At 42.6% G+C, this 18,275-nt stretch overlaps 1 protein-coding gene across 6 annotated transcripts in view; it reads left to right on the forward strand.

Moving 5' to 3' along the window:
- Window positions 1–18,275, forward strand: part of Irf2 (interferon regulatory factor 2) — an 86,840-nt gene that overhangs the window by 57,944 nt on the left and 10,621 nt on the right. For all 6 annotated transcript variants that reach the window (XM_048791916.1, XM_015486167.2, XM_015486169.2 and 3 more), the window contains one exon: window positions 6,363–6,480. In XM_048791916.1, coding sequence (XP_048647873.1) covers window positions 6,363–6,480 — 118 coding nt within the window. The remainder of the gene's footprint in view (window positions 1–6,362; window positions 6,481–18,275) is intronic.

The following is an 18,275-nucleotide window of genomic DNA, read 5'->3' on the forward strand; positions in this document are numbered from 1 at the left end:
TCTGTAATGAAGATATGGTCAGTCCCTGAAATGTGTCCCTTGGGGGACACCATTCCTTCAGCAGAAGGCAGATGATTCATCAGATATAAGTGCAGCCTAACTTTTGAGTTTAAATCTACTTGCACATGTCTTATAACACAGCAGTGGAAAATGGGTAAGGCCAGTGGGCTGCCCACGGTTTGTGGTTCCTGGCTGCCAAAGTCAGCGAGTTGACTTGGGGTATCTGTAGACAGTTAATTCCCCAGGTGGTCTGGAATGGTGCAGGTAGAGGACCTTATCCTTTCTGAGCTATGAATACATGACTTTATTTTTGTATATTAGAACACCTGAGCTCCGAGTTTATATGTTCTGTGCAAACTTATAACAGGATAAACTAGGTAGCTTTCTTCTATTCAGAAGTTTGTCAGTGTGTGCCTAGTGTTATGAATACGTGCTGTCGAGGCAAGCTCTTCCCAATTTTCAAATCCAGTTGAGGCTTTAATTAGCAAACAATGTTTAGGACATGCCAGCCAATTACCTGAAGTTTTTCTGGGTCACTCAGATGATTTATGCTGTCACAGCACCCACTTTGGTCCCCCAAGACTCACAGCCATATGGTTGGTTTGGAAATGATGCCTCAATCTCCTCGGGTATTCTTTTTGTGAATGCATTCTATGTACTTAGTGAACCACATTTTACCTGACCTCAGTCCCACCTGTGTGAAGGTGGCCATCTAACTAAATTTGAAAGGAAAAAACAATAGTGAATTATGTTAGACTGTATATCATAAGTGCATATATGTGTTTCAAAAATATCATGGTGTAGTGTTCTGTGAGAATTCAGACAAGACAGAGAACATAGGATAAAAGTAGATAAAACGGAGGGTAGACAGTTGGCTTTTTTTAACCCCTTTAAATGGCAATTATTACCTCATTTGATCTCCCTGTGATAAATAGGTCATCTCCCTTTTACATATTGAGGAAGTAGAGGCACAGAGAGATTGAGTTATTTTGCCAAGGTTGCACTGCCTTATGGAACTCTGGGACTTGGATTCCAGTCAGTCATCTCCGGGACCTGTGCTCTGTTACTTCATCCAGTGCCTCTCTGTCTCTTGGAATCTGCAGTGAGAACTTTGGGTTGGGTAGGATAAAATGGAAGCATTTCTCAAAACTAGAAGCTTCATGAATGAAGCTCTAGAGATGATAGTTGTTGTTTAGTCTTCCTTGGATGAGTCAGGAAACTGGCTTAAGAGCAGGAATTTTTGTGAGGGAACGGTGGAAAATGAAGATGTGCAGGTAGAGCAGTTATAAATGAATACTTCCTGCCTTAGAGGGTGGTTTGCAGGTGTAATGTGTGCTTTGAAACTGTGAAATGCTTCCAGATCAAAGTATTTGTGTCATGATGGAAATATAATTGAAAGGGGCCTAAAGCCACTGGTGAAGAGTAGGACAGGCTTGTGTGAGTTCTCAACACAGACCCATGGGCAGAACTTGCAAAACACAGCAGATTCCAGTCCACAGAACTTTCCAACAGAGCTGATGGCTCTAACAGCTACATGAGTGACATGAGCTCTCAGTCATTCAGGGACAGGCCAGGTGACCACCTGTTTTAGCTGTTGCTACAATAGTCCCTTCACAAGTTGGAAGAGGTCTTTCAGTTTTTAAGCTTAATCAGATGAAAACACGAGAAACCCACTTGAAAAGCACATAAAATCCTACCTTGGGTGAAACAGGTATCAATCAGGCTTATCCCACCTACTCTGATTGCTTCCTTCCTCTATAGGTGGCTTTTAAGGGGACTACTTAGAGCATGTATGGGTGATTTTTGTGAAATAAGTTACAGTTGAAATCCTTAGAGCAGATTTTTGGAGCATGATAGAGTTGGTATTTATGTTTTTTTGTTGTTGTTGTTGTTTGTTTGTTTCGTTTTTTTTTTTTTTTTGGTTCTGGGGATTGAACCCAAGGGCTTGTGCATGCAAGGCAGGCACTCTACCACTCTACTGACTGAGCTATATCCCCAGCCCTTTAGAGTTGGTATTTAAGGCAGGTCTTTCTTGGGGTGATCAGAAGGGATGGTGGGGAGGAGATACCATCATAGCAAATACAGACAAAGATGGCAGCCACAAGAATGGAGCAGAGGAGACATTTCTCCAGAGCATGGAAGGAGGTTCAGAAGATAAAAACAGGAGTAATTAAAGAGGAGGCCCAGAGAAAGGATGCTGGGAATGGTGCTCATTATGGAAAAGAGGGCAGGTTTAATTTTGAGTGCCAAATGGCAGAGAGCCCTGTAAAGCAAATGTTCTTTAGCAGATTGGGTCACAGGCATAGAACTCTGGTACGTGTTGGGGGATATAAGTGGATGGTCATTTGCTCCAGAATGACATTAGACAGATGCCTTCTCCAAGACAACAGCTCTGTGAGATGCAGACAGACCCCAGGAAGAAGGGAGAGAGAGGAAGAGAAGTCAAAAGGGAAGCTGCAGTGAAGGAAAGGGAGAGAGTGAAGATGACCTCGTTCTAGAAGGGGAACGTATTTCTGGGACTAGGCAAGAGGTTGCAGGCTGTTTTGTACTAGAGCTATTCTTTGTGGACTGTGGCTGCTGTGATATGATGTGTGCACCCTTCTAGGTCCAATTCCCTAGCCCACTCTGTGGAGCTCAGCTGCCAGCCTGAAATTTTTGTTACCTGATAGACCTAGAGATACCCTTATATTTGATGTCCTTAAATTGGTTTAAAGGAGACTAGCTTTGCACGGATGAATTAGGGCATTTTGGGGTATGGAATGATGGAAATTCACCTTATGGCTGTTACTTGAGGGGAAGGGAGGTCAAGAAAAGGAACTTTTGACACGTATGAGACAGAATGGGCTTGGAGCAGAGGGATTCGAACCTTGGCCCAGTAGAGGCCCTCTACTCCTCTAACTTAGGATCACTCCAAGTCCATCCAGCAAGCCTAACTTGAGACCAGCCAAATGTGGATTATTTACAGGTCTAAAGATAGCTGCTCCTACCTTTAAACTCTCTGTTGCTAGTTTGTTTTTGCTTAAAATCTCTTAAACTGTAGACCAAACCTTAGGTTCTGTAATTCTAGAAAATACTCTTAAACCTAAATATTTGGCAGAGTTAATGCATGAACTTTTATGGTTTTCTTTGGAGCAAGGCAAGAGGATCAGAAACCAAGAATGCTACAGGCTACTTGATTTACAGGAGAGTCTTTATCTAATATGAAAAAGAGAACTGAGAGGAATCTGTTAATATGAGCCATGCTAGGTTATGGTGCAGTGTGAGGCCTGGTTGAGTCTGGTCAGAGTGAGGCATCAGAAAGGACCTGCTAGACCTGCACTATGTCTAGGCACATGGTACATAAAGAACTTTCCGCTTCTTTTCTCAGCTTGAATCCTTGAGTTATTTAATATATTGTAGGTTTAGATGTACTTACTTCTAATCATTTCATCATTTTGACTGAGTTTAGTGAAGACCCTTTTCCCATGGGCCTATTGTTCTGGGTGGAGTCCTTTCCATTTTATTGTACAGCTTACCATCTTGTCCTTCCACAGTGACAATACTAATGAGATGGTTCCCACTGAAGACTGAAATTGCCAGGATTTTTTTTTTTTTTTTTTGGTGGGGGATGGAGGTGGGAGGAGTAAAACAAAATTCAAAATAGTTTCTCATCTCCATTGGTAAAATGTATTGCTCCATTGCAGAACAGGTAGGGATGGTGGTGTAAAACAAGGTCCAAATAATTCTCTCTCAATCTCCATTGGAATGAGTCTAGGATACAGGGGTTTATTAAGACAGAAAGATCCTGGGATTGAACCATTGTGCATGAAAGACTGAATTCAGTTTCTGTATCTCCTCAGACTAAAAGGAGTGTGATCTTGCAGAGTTAATTTAGTCTCTGAGTAATGATTTTCTCAAGTGGAAAGTGAAAAAAGTATCACTTGCCACTAAATAAACTGTAGATCATATGAAGCACAGAGATTTTTGATTAAGAAGTCCGAATAATTTAGGTTTGTGAATATATGCAAGTCTGACTGCCTTGTTACTTTGGTAAGAAATTTAGAAACAGAATGAGTTTTTAAAATTCCAAAATAACAAAAGAAACTTCTAAAAAAAAAAAAAAAGCAGTTCTTTGCACAATTTCCTCAAATCCCTACACTGAGTTCCTTTGGAGGCAACTGAGGAGATGGAAGTGGAATAATGAAGTGCGAGGGATGATTGGGGAGGGAGAGACTCAAAGGGGACCATAGAGGATGCCATCAAGAAAGGAAAGTCTGGAGTTGTGGCTCAGTGGTAAAGCGCTTGCCTACCACATGTGAGGCACTGGGTTTGATCCTCGGCACCACATAAAAATAAAATAAAGGTATTGTGTCCATCAGCAAATAATTTTTTTTTTTTTTAAGAAAAAAGGAAGGTACTATTGGAATGAAGGGAATGAAGCAGTATCCAATTTAATTCAGTCTGTCAAGGGAGTTTAGTACAGAACTCCCTACTAGGTATAAGAATATGGATCTAGGGAAAGAGAAGTGGGAGAGGGCCACTGGGTTTGGGAGAACCAAGATTCTTCAGTAATCTTTGATTGTGGTGAGGAATTTACTTAATAGTAAGTCTGGTACTTATTTGTCTCATTTAATCCTCACACCAGCCCTGTGACATGGATCTTGTTTCCATGGATTTCAGTTTACAACTATCTGAGTGCCCTAAGAAAGGCTTAACGGGGTTAAATAAAGTCCTGCAACCAGTGAAAAGTGGAGGAGTCCGTCTTTGTCCCCTGGTTTGTCTGATTCTAAAACCCATGACCTTACCAACCTCTGGGAGCTGGATTCTGCACATGGGGTGGAAGCGAGACCATAGGTACCTACTGACAGTGTGCGTGGGACGGGGAGGAGACAGAGTTAGGAAAGGCAGACATTAATTCAGTGGTTTGGCTTTAGAAAGGAGGGGAAAAAAATCGTGACTCAGGTCACAGAAAGTGAAGTATTTTCCCAGGAATGTCAGGCTTCTTATTTGAAACTTATAAAAGAGATGTTGGAGGAAACAGGGAAGAAAAAAAAATTTGTCCAGGAGTGCTGTTCTGGGTTCTTCCTTTATTTATGTTTGACCTTTAGTATGTCTTGCAGCGTATGATTTCTTTTTCTTTCTTCCTGTCTTCTCTCTCTTTTTTCCTCTTCTTTTCTTTTAATTTTAACCCAATTGCACAGTGAAATAATACCTTAACATTGGATCATGGGATCATGAAGAAGGAGACTATCTCCCTTCCTCTGTGATTGCTCTAAGATTTTGGGAGGGGGTTAGCATTGATTCCAAGTAGGATATAAGTAGACCATAATGGTAATGATAAGAACATCCAGCATGCCTTAGGTTGTGACTGCTCTTGAGCTTCCAAAGCACAGTTCTATCTCTACCTCTGTGCTCCTCTGTGCCCAGTCTTGTGCTCCTTCCTCTGCTACCCCCTCTTCCATTTTGGATTCCTCAGGAATCATCCCGTGTGGCTTTTGTCTGATTTTTATTGTTATCATCAAAGCAAATGCAATCTTACCTTGAGGAAATACTCTCATCAAACTACTTACCTCAGGACTGGCTTTCTTGGAGTTGGTCAGTACTCTCAGGGAATGGAGGGCTTGAATGCACTTGAAGAAAGTTGAAATTCAGAAAGTACGATAAGCAAAAGAATTTGTTCTTATTTCATTAATATGCATGTGTTGGATGGGATACTCAGGCACTCAAAGGACATTTATGTGAATCCATGGGTATGGGGTTGCCTAACTTGACTTGGGCCAAAGAAACAGAGGCTTCTGATGTGACTGTAGCACAAATTGCCAGCCACCACCCAGTATGGGATGCTCACGTAGCTGCAGTCCACCGCTAACCATGTCCAAGGAGAATTCACTCACAGCTTGTGCTGAGTCCCTGTTCTTGCGCCAATTGTTGAGGTAGAGCCTTTCCTAAGAAATTATTATAAAAGTGGTGGGTTGACTCCTCTCTAAAAGAGAAAGCCAAGGAGTTGCCTCTTTGGAGCACATCCCGCCAAGGAGGAGGACTTGGAATCTTTGTCCTGTGGTACTTCACACGGACAGTTCTACATCTCTACTGAACCCCAGAGCCATTTGTCCACAGCTGTAAGCATTTCCTAAAGGCAAACCAGATGTGCTGGTACCATTTCCTTGAATGAAAAATGAAAGAAACCAAATACCCAGCAGCATGCCGTGTGCAGAAACGATCTGCTTTAACTCGAGGTTAATTGAAAGAGGTAGGGGATGCATCCGGTAGATGAACACAAATGATTCTAGCATTAAAGAACTTAGACAGAGGGTAGAGTTTAAGCTAAGAAGAGGGAGGGGGAAGGAAGTGTTCTCAATTCTTTTTTCTTTTCTTCTTCCTAGCAAGAACCAGTTGAGTCATCTTTGGGGCTTAGTAATGGAGTAAGTGATCTTTCTCCTGAGCTCGCGGTCCTGACTTCAGCTATAAAAAATGAAGTGGATAGTACGGTGAACATCATAGGTAAACCGTTTTGACATCTTATTTTTTATACACACAAGCAGCCCTCTGAGGTCTAAAATTTGTAAACCAGTGATCTTGAAATAACATCATCAGTAGGAGGAGGTCTTGGAACCATCTCAAAATCCAACTTCCATTCCCCAGATTTCAGGGCTGAAAAGCAAAGGCCTTTAAGGATGAAATAAAGGAACTTAGATGGGTCTGCCCCAGAAAAGAAGGCCCTGAGCGACTTCTAGGAAAATGCTTCTTCTCCCATGGCTGATGGTGACTGGTTCTTACTCTTTCACTATTTAGTCACATGGATGAGTCTGATTTTTTTTTTTTTTTTTTTTAATTTGGGAAACAAGGAAGGGGAAGATGGCCCTTGCGCCTTCTCTCAGCAGCTGCTCCTTGGCTTGCTTGCCTCCAAGGTGGTGCTCATTTTACAGGTGAAGAAACTGAGGCACAGAGACCTGTTGCCAAAGATGCACCGTGTGATTTTTGTAGGTACTTCTGAGCACACACCAGACTCAGTGCTCTTAGCAGGAAGTGGATGGGGGGACAAGGCAGGCCCGATTCCTGTTTTCATGGAGGGACACAAATAGTAAGCAAGTAAATCCACAGGTAGCGACTGCATTCCCATTTGTAGTATATAACCTCATAGGAAGAGAACAAAGAGATGGGAGAGAATAGCCTTGAGTCAGATTTAGATTGGGAGGTCCCAGGAGTGATGTTTCCCTGCAGACTGGTGTGAAGAACAGCATGGGACATGGGGCAGGCAGGATGCCCTCAGTGTCTGGGGGAACAGAAAGAAGCAAGTGTGACATAGTGTAGGGAGCACAGTTGTGTCCCCTCAGAGGGGGGCGGGAGGTGTCAAGGGGGCCTTTGGATGCTCCAGGGAAGGAGGTTGGGGTTTATCTTAAATTTGCTGGAGGATGTTTTCTAAAACTTCTTCTTTTTTTTTAAATTTGAAGTATGACCCAGAACGTGAAGTGCCCAGGTGTTTTACATACTCACATAATGGAAACACCCTCCCTTGGAGGATTTTAGGGAAGGAGGTGACAAGCCATGAACTCATCTTAGCAGTGTTCGGGATGCTGTGGTGAATGGGTGGTGGGGACCTCATGCAAGAGTAGAGGCCAGTAGTCAATGTGACTTTTTCCTAGAATTCGGAGCTGGGGCTTTGTGGCCCTCGGGTACCTTTTGGTCCATTTAACTTTGTTCCAACAGGGCTCCTGATGTTTAATAAGAACCAGAGAGATCAAACACAGCTTTAAAAGCCAACTTCCTGCCTGGGCACCTTCATTTCTAGATACTCAGTTTGACAGTGACAGGAGGCCACACAGGGTATAAATAACATCTCCTTGTTCCCCTTGGTTTTGGGGTTTGGGGAGTAGACTTGCATATGCAGAGACTGCCTTAAACATTGAGGTCTTTGACAGATGCAGTGTGAGGCAAACAGAAAGCCTGGCCTAACATGGGTGATGGCCAGAGTCTCATTTGGGTCTTCTTCCTGCCCAGGAGAATGTAAGCCACCCTAAAACTTGAAGTCTCAAATGACTAGTGAATGACGAAACACAGATATTTAGAAGTATATTTACAAGAGTGAAGCCCCTGATAGATCTAGTCTACATGGGTGGGCCCTGGAACTAGGCAGCAAAAAGATGGCTCGGTGGTTTATTTAAGGGGCTACATCAAAGGCAGGGTGTGCATCATGGGCGGAGTCTTGCTTCATGATGTCTTACAGTCAGCAGGTTGGTTGACATCTTGTCAGGTCAAACCCATCTCAGGTGCTGTGTGGGACATAGCAGAGCTTGAGGGGGAAGTTCACCTGCATCAAACGATCAATCCCTGTGGGGGTCCCACGGGATGTTCCCAGTGCCACACTTATCCCCTCGGTAGGCTACGATGTGCAACATAGTCCACACACAGCTCATGACACTGGCCTTTCCCCCAGTGCCAGCACCCAGACTTGACACTGGGATGGAGGCAGTAAGTCCCACAGTAGGGTTTGAGCCCAGAGGGATCCCGGAGACTAAACATTTTTCTTGCTTCCCAGGGAAGAAGCTCAGGCCCCGTGAGTAAAGCCACTTGCCCACCAGAAGCCCAGCTTTCCTCCCTCCTGGACCCCTTCATTTGATGTCCCACCCTTTACCTCCTTCTGCCCCTGTGGCTGCGTCTCCCCACCCCCTGGTTCTGCACTGCTTGCCTTTCTCAGCAAGATTCCCTGAAAGGTGCATGCTGCCCCTTGAGCCCTTTAGAAACAGGAAGATGTTTGCCCAACTCCAGGCACATTTTCTTAATATTCAGCTTATTTTGAGTGAAATGGTTGGTGTTTGGGGAAGTCCTCCTTTATTTATGAGGTGAGGTCAGCCTCAGATGATATGCCAAAACAAAGCCAGAGTTGTATCAGGGTTTTCTTTACTTTTTAAAACCTTACTATTACATTTATTTTTAGTTGACAGATAATACTTGCATGTATTTATGGGATACAGGATAATGTTTTGATTTATACATGTATTGTAGAAAGATTCATAAAAGCTAATTAACACATCGGTTACTTCAACCACTTATTCTCTTTTTTTTTTTGAGGTTTAAAAATGTTTTCAAAAATCTATTCTTTTAGACATTTTGAAATATACAGATTATTATTATTATTTTTTATTTCTTTTTAGATATGCATGACAGCAGAGTGTATTTGGACATATTATACATACATGGAGTATAACTTATTCTAATTAGGATTCCATTCTTGTGGTTGTACAGAACATTATTATTAACTGTGGTCACTATGCAGTGCATTTGGACACTAAAGCTTATTCCTCCAGTGCACATGGGACCCTGTATTCTTAGATCAAACATCTTCCCTTTCCTTCTCCTCTCCACCCTAGCCTCCATTCTCCTGTAACCACCTGTCTTCTCTCTGTTCCTATGCGATTGACTTTTTTAGATTCCACATATAAGTGAAATTACGCAGTATTTGTCTGGCTTATTTCTGTTGGCATTAATGTCCTCCAGATCCACTTTTTAAAAATAATTTTGGTTGAGTGTTCAGGGTGTAAGTTCTCTGTAGGTTGTTTTCGCCCTCTTGTGTGATTGGTGCGGCCTGGGGCTGTTGTGAGGGGAAAGGGGCTGTACTCTCTCCTGGTACTAAGATAGTGGCCAGTTCTGGTTAGAGACTCACCTACTGGATTAAGTGACTTCCTGGTGTTAATAACAAGTTCATAACAACAAGCAGCAAAATGAGTTTGAGGATATTTTTCTCATTAATTGATGGCCCTTAGGAAGGTATATAATTATATATAAGTTGATTCATGAAGTATTTAAACAGAAGGGTAATTTGCAATCGTTGCTCACTGTGGTACCATCTCAGACAATGAGCACTTAACAGTGCTCTTTCCCCACAGCCTCCCATGTGATTATTAATGAGCCATCTTTGGCATCGTGATTTGTTGTGAGAGAGGAGGAACACGGGGATTTGCATCCCAAGGCCACTCTGGCATTTGAGATATTGTTGCTCTGTCTCTCTTTACCTTGCAAAATGCTCTATTTAAAAATGACAGTTTCTTGCTTTCAGGTCCTGGGTTTCTGAACCCAGACATCATTTCAGTTTTCTGTTCAGGCCCCTGGGTGAAAGCTATAAGGTGTTTTTCATCCTACTTTATTGAACTACATTTATAAGATTAAAATCAGAAGCTGAAATGAGTACTTAATATGACAGTATGTATGTTGTCTCAGAGCTCTTTAGGAAAATGGATTGAAAATCAACAACTGAATTCAGTGGAAGGCCAGCCACTAGTACATTCTTCTTTTCTTTTTTTAAATATATATTTTTTAGTTGTTGATGATCCTTTATTTTATTCATTTATTTATATGTGATGCTGAGGATCGAACCCAGTGTCTCACACATGCTAGGTAAGCGCTCTACCACTGAGCCACAACCCCAGCCCGACTAGTACATTCTTATTCTGGACAGACTTGGCTGTTTTCCTTTCTATGTGAATAACTGTGTAAAATGTGAAAGGTACTGTTGCCCTGACAAACGAACTCTTGCTTCATTGCTGCAATGTTTTGCTTTTATTCTTGCCACAAAGCATCGCAGAAACACACACCCAGGAATTGTCAGAGGGCTGTATCCTGCTCTTGCCACTCTCTCCATAACAGCTGGATGTATTTTCAGAATTAGCCAGCTGTGCACACCAGAGGGGAGTGTGATGTCTCCATACCGAAACTAGTCTCCAAAGGTCCCTTCACTACTGTCTGGTTAAGTGCCCAAGCTTAGCACCCAAAAGACCTATCCCTGATTTCCCTTTAAGAGGAGGGAAGAAAAAAAGAAAACTCCTTATCTTTTATTTTTAAATTTCTTTAGCATTGAATTTTGTTGTGTGTGTGTGTGTGTGTGTGTGTGTGTGTGTTGACTTCTGGTTTAGGAAATGGAAGAAGCCAGCAACATGTGGAATTGTTCTGACAGTGCGTGCTGGCCTCTTGCCAAGGTTAGCAGTGCTTTTGCTGAGCTGTATGGAAATGCTCTCCAGGCCAGCCTAAGAAGTTTGCAGGTGCAGAGGACATTCCGTCTGACTTGCCTGGGCAGTACTTTACAGTCCCATTGTGTTGCTTGATAAAAGGTGACCCCACCCTTCCATAAAGCAAAGATCACTGGAAACAAAAGATGCTATTCATCACTCTGAAGTTCATAAAGCAAAACCAGAGTGACTAGACATAACAGCAATTAGGAAGTGATGTATTTTGAATTTTGTCTTAATTTTGGATGCCCAGAGTGCACCTTTGAGTGCACACTCCTGGCAGTTGCTTTCAATTTGACTAACTTTATCTAAAGCAAAGTTTAAGTAGCTTTTTTAGCCCCAACCTAGAAACCCAGCTGTCAATAGAGGGGGGCAGAAGGAGGGGAGAACAGATTCACAATGTAGAGACCCACTTTGGTGTCCCCCATGAAGGCCTCCCAGTTAGAACTCCAGGGTGGCAGCCTCTGGCACCAGAATTATGAGATTTTGAGGATGAACAAAGGTGATAATGAGACCCCGCTTCAAGGTGTGATTCCATTTTTTCCATTTCTATTGTCTCCTGTTGTTGTTCCTGGTGCTTAAGGTGTGAAATTGCATCTCTAGAATAGGAAGTAGCTTTGGGGTGGTTCTTTAGAAGGAGGGCACCCCTTTTAAGGGATCTTCTGTGCTTGTTTTCACAGGGTTAGCAGCTGTGCCCTGGGACTTCCCCTGGGAGGGCCGAGCTATTAGGGATAGGGGCCAAAGACAGGGCATCCACTTTTTATCAGGACCCATGGAAAACTCTTGGCAATATGAAGCTGCATGTGAAGAGTGAATCAAGACCCCAGTACCCTCCGACACAGAGGGGACAGCATATTTCTTCTTCCAGGGCAGAATGGGCCTGGGACAGCCTGGCACACGGATAGGACAGTCTCTGTGTGCTAACTGGGAGCCCTGCTGCTGGAGTTTGGCAACTGTTTTTTCAACCTTACGAAGTTTTAATTTATCAAGGAACCTGTTGTCTTTTTTTGAGGGTTTTTTAAAAATATTTTTTATTTTTTGGAAGTAGTTGGAAACAATACCTTTATTTTATTTATTTATTTATTTTTATGTGGTGCTGAGTCGAACCCAGGGCTTCGCATGTGCTAGACGAGTGCCTCTACCACTGAGCCACAATCCCAAGCCCCGAGGCTTGATGTTTTTTCTCCTTCTCCCTATTCCTTGCTGTCTCCACGTTATTGATAATTCACGGGTCTTTCCTTCTTGTGTTTCTCAAATTCACCTCCTTTCAGTTCTGACGGTTGCTAGTTGTACTGTGGCTCTCACCTGGGCTTTGCTTGCTCTCTCTCTTTCATTCCTTAAACAGAGTGATTTGTTTCAAATGCCAGTAGTACCCTGTCACCATTGCTCCCAAGGTAAAGGCCCAAGTTCTCCCCAAGGCTGGCATCACCTGGTCTCTTCCTGTGACTTTTATGCCTATTTTTAAACTTGAATTATTCTGAATAGTGCAACCCACATGTGGCCATTAGGGAAAATGAGGTTGGTGGTGGCTTTCATTAGTGTGGAGCAGCCACTAAGGCTCCTGCGATTCTGTTGCTAAGTGAAGCTGCCACCTGAACATGTCTCATACTCAAATTTTTGCTCCCAGATCATTGACCCCTGAGACACTGATTCACTCTCTGCTGGGTTTTTTTGTTTGTTTGTTTGTTTGTTTTGATTTTGGTACCAGGGATTGAATTCAGGGGTACTCGACCACTGAGCCACATCCTCAGCCCTAGTAGAGACAGGGTCTCCCGGAGTTGCTTAGTGCCTTGCTGTTGCTGAGGCTGGCTTTGAACTTGTGATTCTCCTTCCTCAGCCTCCTGAGCTGCTGGGATTACGGGCATGCACCACCATGCCCAGCTTCTGCTGAGTTTTTACTGGGAAGCAGTGTTTGGCCCCTATTGTATAGTAGCAAGTGATGTGTTTTCTCACAGGGTGAAGCTGCCTGCCCCATCAGTCACAGGTGCCTGTGCCTGTCCCTACCTGTTGAGGTGGGGATAGCAGGCAGCCCAGGCAGCCGGGGCAGCGAACCCATACAAGGTCTGACCCCTGTGTCTAAAGTTGCTAACTCTCCCACCATTGTTCTTCAACCAGTAGTGGTTATGTTTTACAAAATATAGATCATGGCTGTATTTTATAAAGACAAGAGCACTAGATTAGAAGTTAAAGGACTTGGTTTCTCGTGCTACTTCTGAAGTTTTTTATTTACCGTGAGATCTTGGGCAAATGCCGTAACCTCTCTGACACCCAATTTACATATAAATTGACAATAACACATTTATTATTATTTATAAAATTGAAATAAAGACATATAAACAGAAATTTAAATATATATTTAAACAGAAATAATAATATTGATCCTGTCTGACCTTACAGAGATTTAGTGAGGAAGAAAGGAGACATGGATGAATCATTCTCTGGGTAGAAGGTGGTAAATATGATTATGATATTATCAAAATCAAATTAAAGTGTGTTGAGTAGGAAAAGTAGCCTCCATAAGCTGCGTCATCAGGGCTGATATTAATGGTTCCAACGCTCACATTCTCAAGTAAGGTCCAGGGGAAATTTCACCCTGTGGTTGATGCTGATGGTCTGATTTCATAAGCTTTGCTGGCCAGTTTAATTCTCGACTCTGTGGCCACCTGGGTGACCTTGGCAATTTACCTGGCCTCCAGTTTCAGCTTTTTCAAATGTAAAACGATAGGACAAACCCACCTCCAAGGGCCTTTCTGTTTTTAATAGTCTCAGCTTTTAAGCCTGGGAGTGAGCTGCTTTTTCAGGTGGAGCCCTACACTAAGTCAACAATTGTTAATAAAGTAAGAATGACCTTTCAAGCTATCAAACCGGTTCATCAGTAACCAGCCATGAATAATGTTGTTGTAATTCTCCGGCAACTAGATTGAGATAAAATTACCCTCCTGTGGCTGAATTTGCATGATATGCTAATCTTACAAAGCTGGAGGAGTTTGGTGGATTTCTAGCTCCTCCAGCCATTAGAGAACTGTTGAAAAGAAATGTCACTGGTGGTTAGGGGCTCAAAGATTCATTAAGGTGAAACTGCAGTTTTTCCCCTCAGAGGGGTTTAGAAAGCTGGAGAAGAGCTCAGGTTGAACTTCATTAATGCTTTGTGTTAGGGAGACCCTGTCACAGAGGAGTAGAAACTTGGGGGTCAGGTTAAGCTGACCTTGAATCCTGGTTCTGCCACTTCCTGGCTGTCTGATCTTGAATTAGGTATTTAGTTCTCATGCTGTTATTTCATTATGTCTAAAATGAGGATCATGACTGTGCCTTCCCTGTAGGACTGAGAGATGTGGGGGGGCAGACAGGCAGGAGAGGCTAAGGCATGAGCTCAGAAAGCTAGGTTTCCTGTTCATATTTTCAGTCAGGTCACTGACCAGTGCCCAGAGGACGGCCACAGATAGAGACAGATTAGTGATGGCAGTGAAGCGCATCTAGAGAGAATCTCAAATGTTTTGATTTCCCTGCTTGTCCCATGGGCTTTGTCTCAAGCTGGAAATTTCCTAAAGTGCCCTCAGTGAGGTTGGGATGGAGAGGAGTGCTCATCCCTTACTGAGGCATGCAGCAGCGAATTCCCACGGGGAAGTGTGGCCTCGGAGATAATGTACTTATAAAAACGGGCTTTCTAGATCTTGGCCCAGAAAACCAAAGCTTACTACTCTTCTGTCCAAGTCACCAGCATTCGGGATATTCTCAAAATTTGAGCAGGCACTGATCTGCTTTTTTCATCTGAGATCATATATGTTAAGTGAAATATAGGGCCCTGATCCCTTTTGGGGGTACAGTTCTTTATGTTTTGACAGATACACTCAGTTGTGTGACCACCATATTCCAGTCAGAACATTTTTGACACCCCAAAACATGTTCTCCCCTAGTCCCCCACAGCAGCATAGCCTGCTATGTCTTCATTGCTGCATTTAGGTTGAAAAGAGTCCATTGGCTGTGAATCTTGAAACGTTCTAGAAAGCATTGTCACAGTCCACATTTGCAAGTTGTGAATTTCTGCACGATCCCATCTCTAGCCTGTGAGCCTCCACCTTCCATTCATGTATTTTTTGGGCAGAGATTCGTCGCTCCTCCCTGGTGCCACCTGTGAGTATGTGTCCTGACAGAATGCAAAAGTTCTAATGCTGGTTCTCAGCTCTCAAGAGCCATGATTGGGTTGAAGAGATATGGTATATACAGCTAAAAAGTTAGGTGAAAATTTACAGAATTAACAAGAAATATGAAACAGAAAGTCAAGGAATGCCACAAGGTCCTGTCATGGTGTAGTTTGGGCTGAGTTCCAAGGACAGAGAGTGAGAGGTGTGCAGAGCAGACACAGGTCTGTAGGTGCTGGAGTGATCAAGAAGGCTCCAGAAAATGGGCATTCTGGATAACTCCTGCCGCAGTCTGGCTGGGCTCAAATCACGAGCCACTGAAGCAGGAACAAACTTTATTTCTGAACTCCACCAGCACACTCCACACACGCTCCCCGGGAACTCTCCCAAACGCCACCCACACCGCTCCTCCAGGAACTACCAACCGGAAATCCCTCCTCTGGCACTTCCCCAACCAATGTGAACTCTCCAGGAATCCCCGAGAGAACTCCGAAGTAGCAGGCTGAGGCGAACAGTAAAGGTCTAATATACAATTGAATCAATCCAGCATCATCTTTTTTTTTTTTTTAATTTTTTATTGTTGGCTGTTCAAAACATTACATAGTTCTTGATATATCATNCCTCTTCAAACACACACACACACACACACACACACACACAGTGCTTGCTTGGTTTCTGTCTCCACCCACCAAGTGCCTCTTAGGATGCGGGACTGGATAGGACTTTGTTTTCTTTTCCTGCCACTATATTGACTAGGGAGAAATGGCAAAGGAAACCTTGGGAGGGGTCCTTGTGGGCACTCAGTCGGAGCCTGGTGACCTGCATAATCCATGCCCTCACACTCAAATGGGATAGTCTGAAGGGTGTAAGCAGAATTTGGGAGTCTGCTTGCCATAAATAGCCTGCTTTCCTCTTCTTTAATTATATCCCTGCCAGGAAAACCTAACAGAATCCCATTTCCCTTCCATTCTGTTTGCTGTGGCTTTGTGAACTCCTATCACATCCCCAGCCTCTTTCCCAGCCTCTTCAGTGCCTTCTTTTCTTTGTTACAAAACCTAGGAATTCCCACTGTACTCTGAAACCTTCCCTGAGTAGAAATCAGATAAGGTTCTCATCACCCCCAAAGTAATTACAACAGGGACTTAAAACAACTTTGCGCCAATAAGAAACTTTGAGTGACTGAAACAAGAGCCAGTTCCCAATTCCGGGAGACGGCAATGGGGCTCCTTCCTGCCTAACCTGAATATTGTATAGTTGCAGAAGTGGGAAGAAAAGGACAGGAACAAAGGGCACCGCATAGAATCCAAGCTGTGTGAGTTTGAACAGGACACTCTCCCTCTCTGTGTTGGAGTGTTTTCATGTTTAACAGGATAATGATGGTTTCCCTGTCATTCTCATGGGTTTAAATGTTAAAAGAACTTACACACATTGTTAGTATAACATCGATTATGGTGGCGAATGCTTTTGAGGACCTTGGGAAAATATTGCTCTACCTCCCAATTACTATGCTATTATCTTCTCCTTTATTAATTGGAGCCAATTTTCAGGGACATTTCATCTAATCAACTGCCAACAGGAGTATAAGGTCAATTCTCTGTAAAATTAGGACAGGGCGTTTGGGACATTTAAATTAAAAACACAATAGAATATCATTACTTACCTATCAGAATGGCTAAAATAAAAAATAATGACAATGCTAAATGCTGGTAAGGACACAGAGATATTAGATGACTCAGTCATTGCTGGTGAGAATATAAATGTACAGCCACTCTGGGAAACAGTTTGGCCGTTTCTTGTAAAACTCAACATGCAATTCCCATATGAGCTGGCAGTTGCACTCTTGGGCATTTATCCCAGAGAAATGGAAACTTATGTTCCTGCAGAACTTGAACACCAATGTTCATAGCACCCTTATTTGTAATCGCTAAAGACTGGTATCAACCCAGACATCCTTCAGTGGGTGAATAGTTAAACAGACGAAGTACACCATACCATGGAATACCACTCGGCCAATAAAGAAGAACCAACTATTGACATACATAAGACCTTGGGTGACTCTCCAGGGAATTATTCTGAGTGAAAAATGCCAATCCCAAAGGATTACTGTATGAGTCCATTTATGTAACATCCTTGAAATAACAAAAATATAGAAATGGAACAGATGAATGGTTGCCAGGGACTAGGGAGAAGACAGTGGACAGGGAGGTCCTGAAGGAAAGTGGGTATGGTAACATGAGAAATACGTTCATGAAACTTGTTAGTATTTTGACTGTAGTAGTAGGTATTTGAAACTACCTATGTGTTAAAAATTGTATAGAACTAAGTATACACACATGCACACGCACACACAGGAGCACAAGTAAAATTGAGGAGATCCCAACAAGATGGTGGACTTTCACCAATGTCAGTATCTGATTGTGATATCAAATTCTAGTTTTTATAAGATGGTACCATTGGAGGAAATAGACTAAAGGGCACACACGATCTCTCTTTATTTTTTCTTTCTTTCTTTCTTTAAACTTAAAAAAAAAAAAAACTTAAAAAAAAAATTTTTTTTGTTGTTGTTGTAGATGGACAGCATGCCTTTATTTTATTTATTTTTATGTGGTGCTGAGGATCAAACCCAGTGCCTCACACGTGATGGGCAAGTGCTCTGCCACTGAGCTACAGCTCCTTACCCTCTCTGTAGTATTTCTTACAACTAATGTTAGTTTTTAATTGTTTCAAAATTTAAAATTTAATAAAAAAATATTGAGGCAGTTTCAAAGCTAGCGATGGTCAGAATTCATCTTAGCATTCTGTTTTGGAGATGCAATTAATATTTGTTAGAATTGGAGAGCCAACTTTTAACATTGTTTTGGTATTTTGGCCAATTGGTCATTTTCAGAGAAGGAAGAAGCTGAGAGTATGAATAGAGCCCCCTCTCCCATACCATAACTTTAAAATAACACAATGGGGTGGATTTTCATGGTTTTTCTTCTCATTGAGGTTTGATAACGTCTCTCTGGACCAAAGTTCTTAGAAAGTAAGTACAGGATATTCCTTGAGCAAAAGCAGAGAGCAGGAATAGGTCAAGTTCAAAGCGCTTTTACATCTGGCCTGGGGTTAGGTCTGGATCCAGACTGACTGGATTGAGTTTGAAACTCTTGATGATCTA

The sequence above is a fragment of the Marmota marmota genome, unplaced genomic scaffold (assembly GCF_001458135.2).
Source record: "Marmota marmota marmota unplaced genomic scaffold, marMar, whole genome shotgun sequence".
In the NCBI taxonomy this organism is placed as follows: domain Eukaryota; kingdom Metazoa; phylum Chordata; class Mammalia; order Rodentia; family Sciuridae; genus Marmota; species Marmota marmota.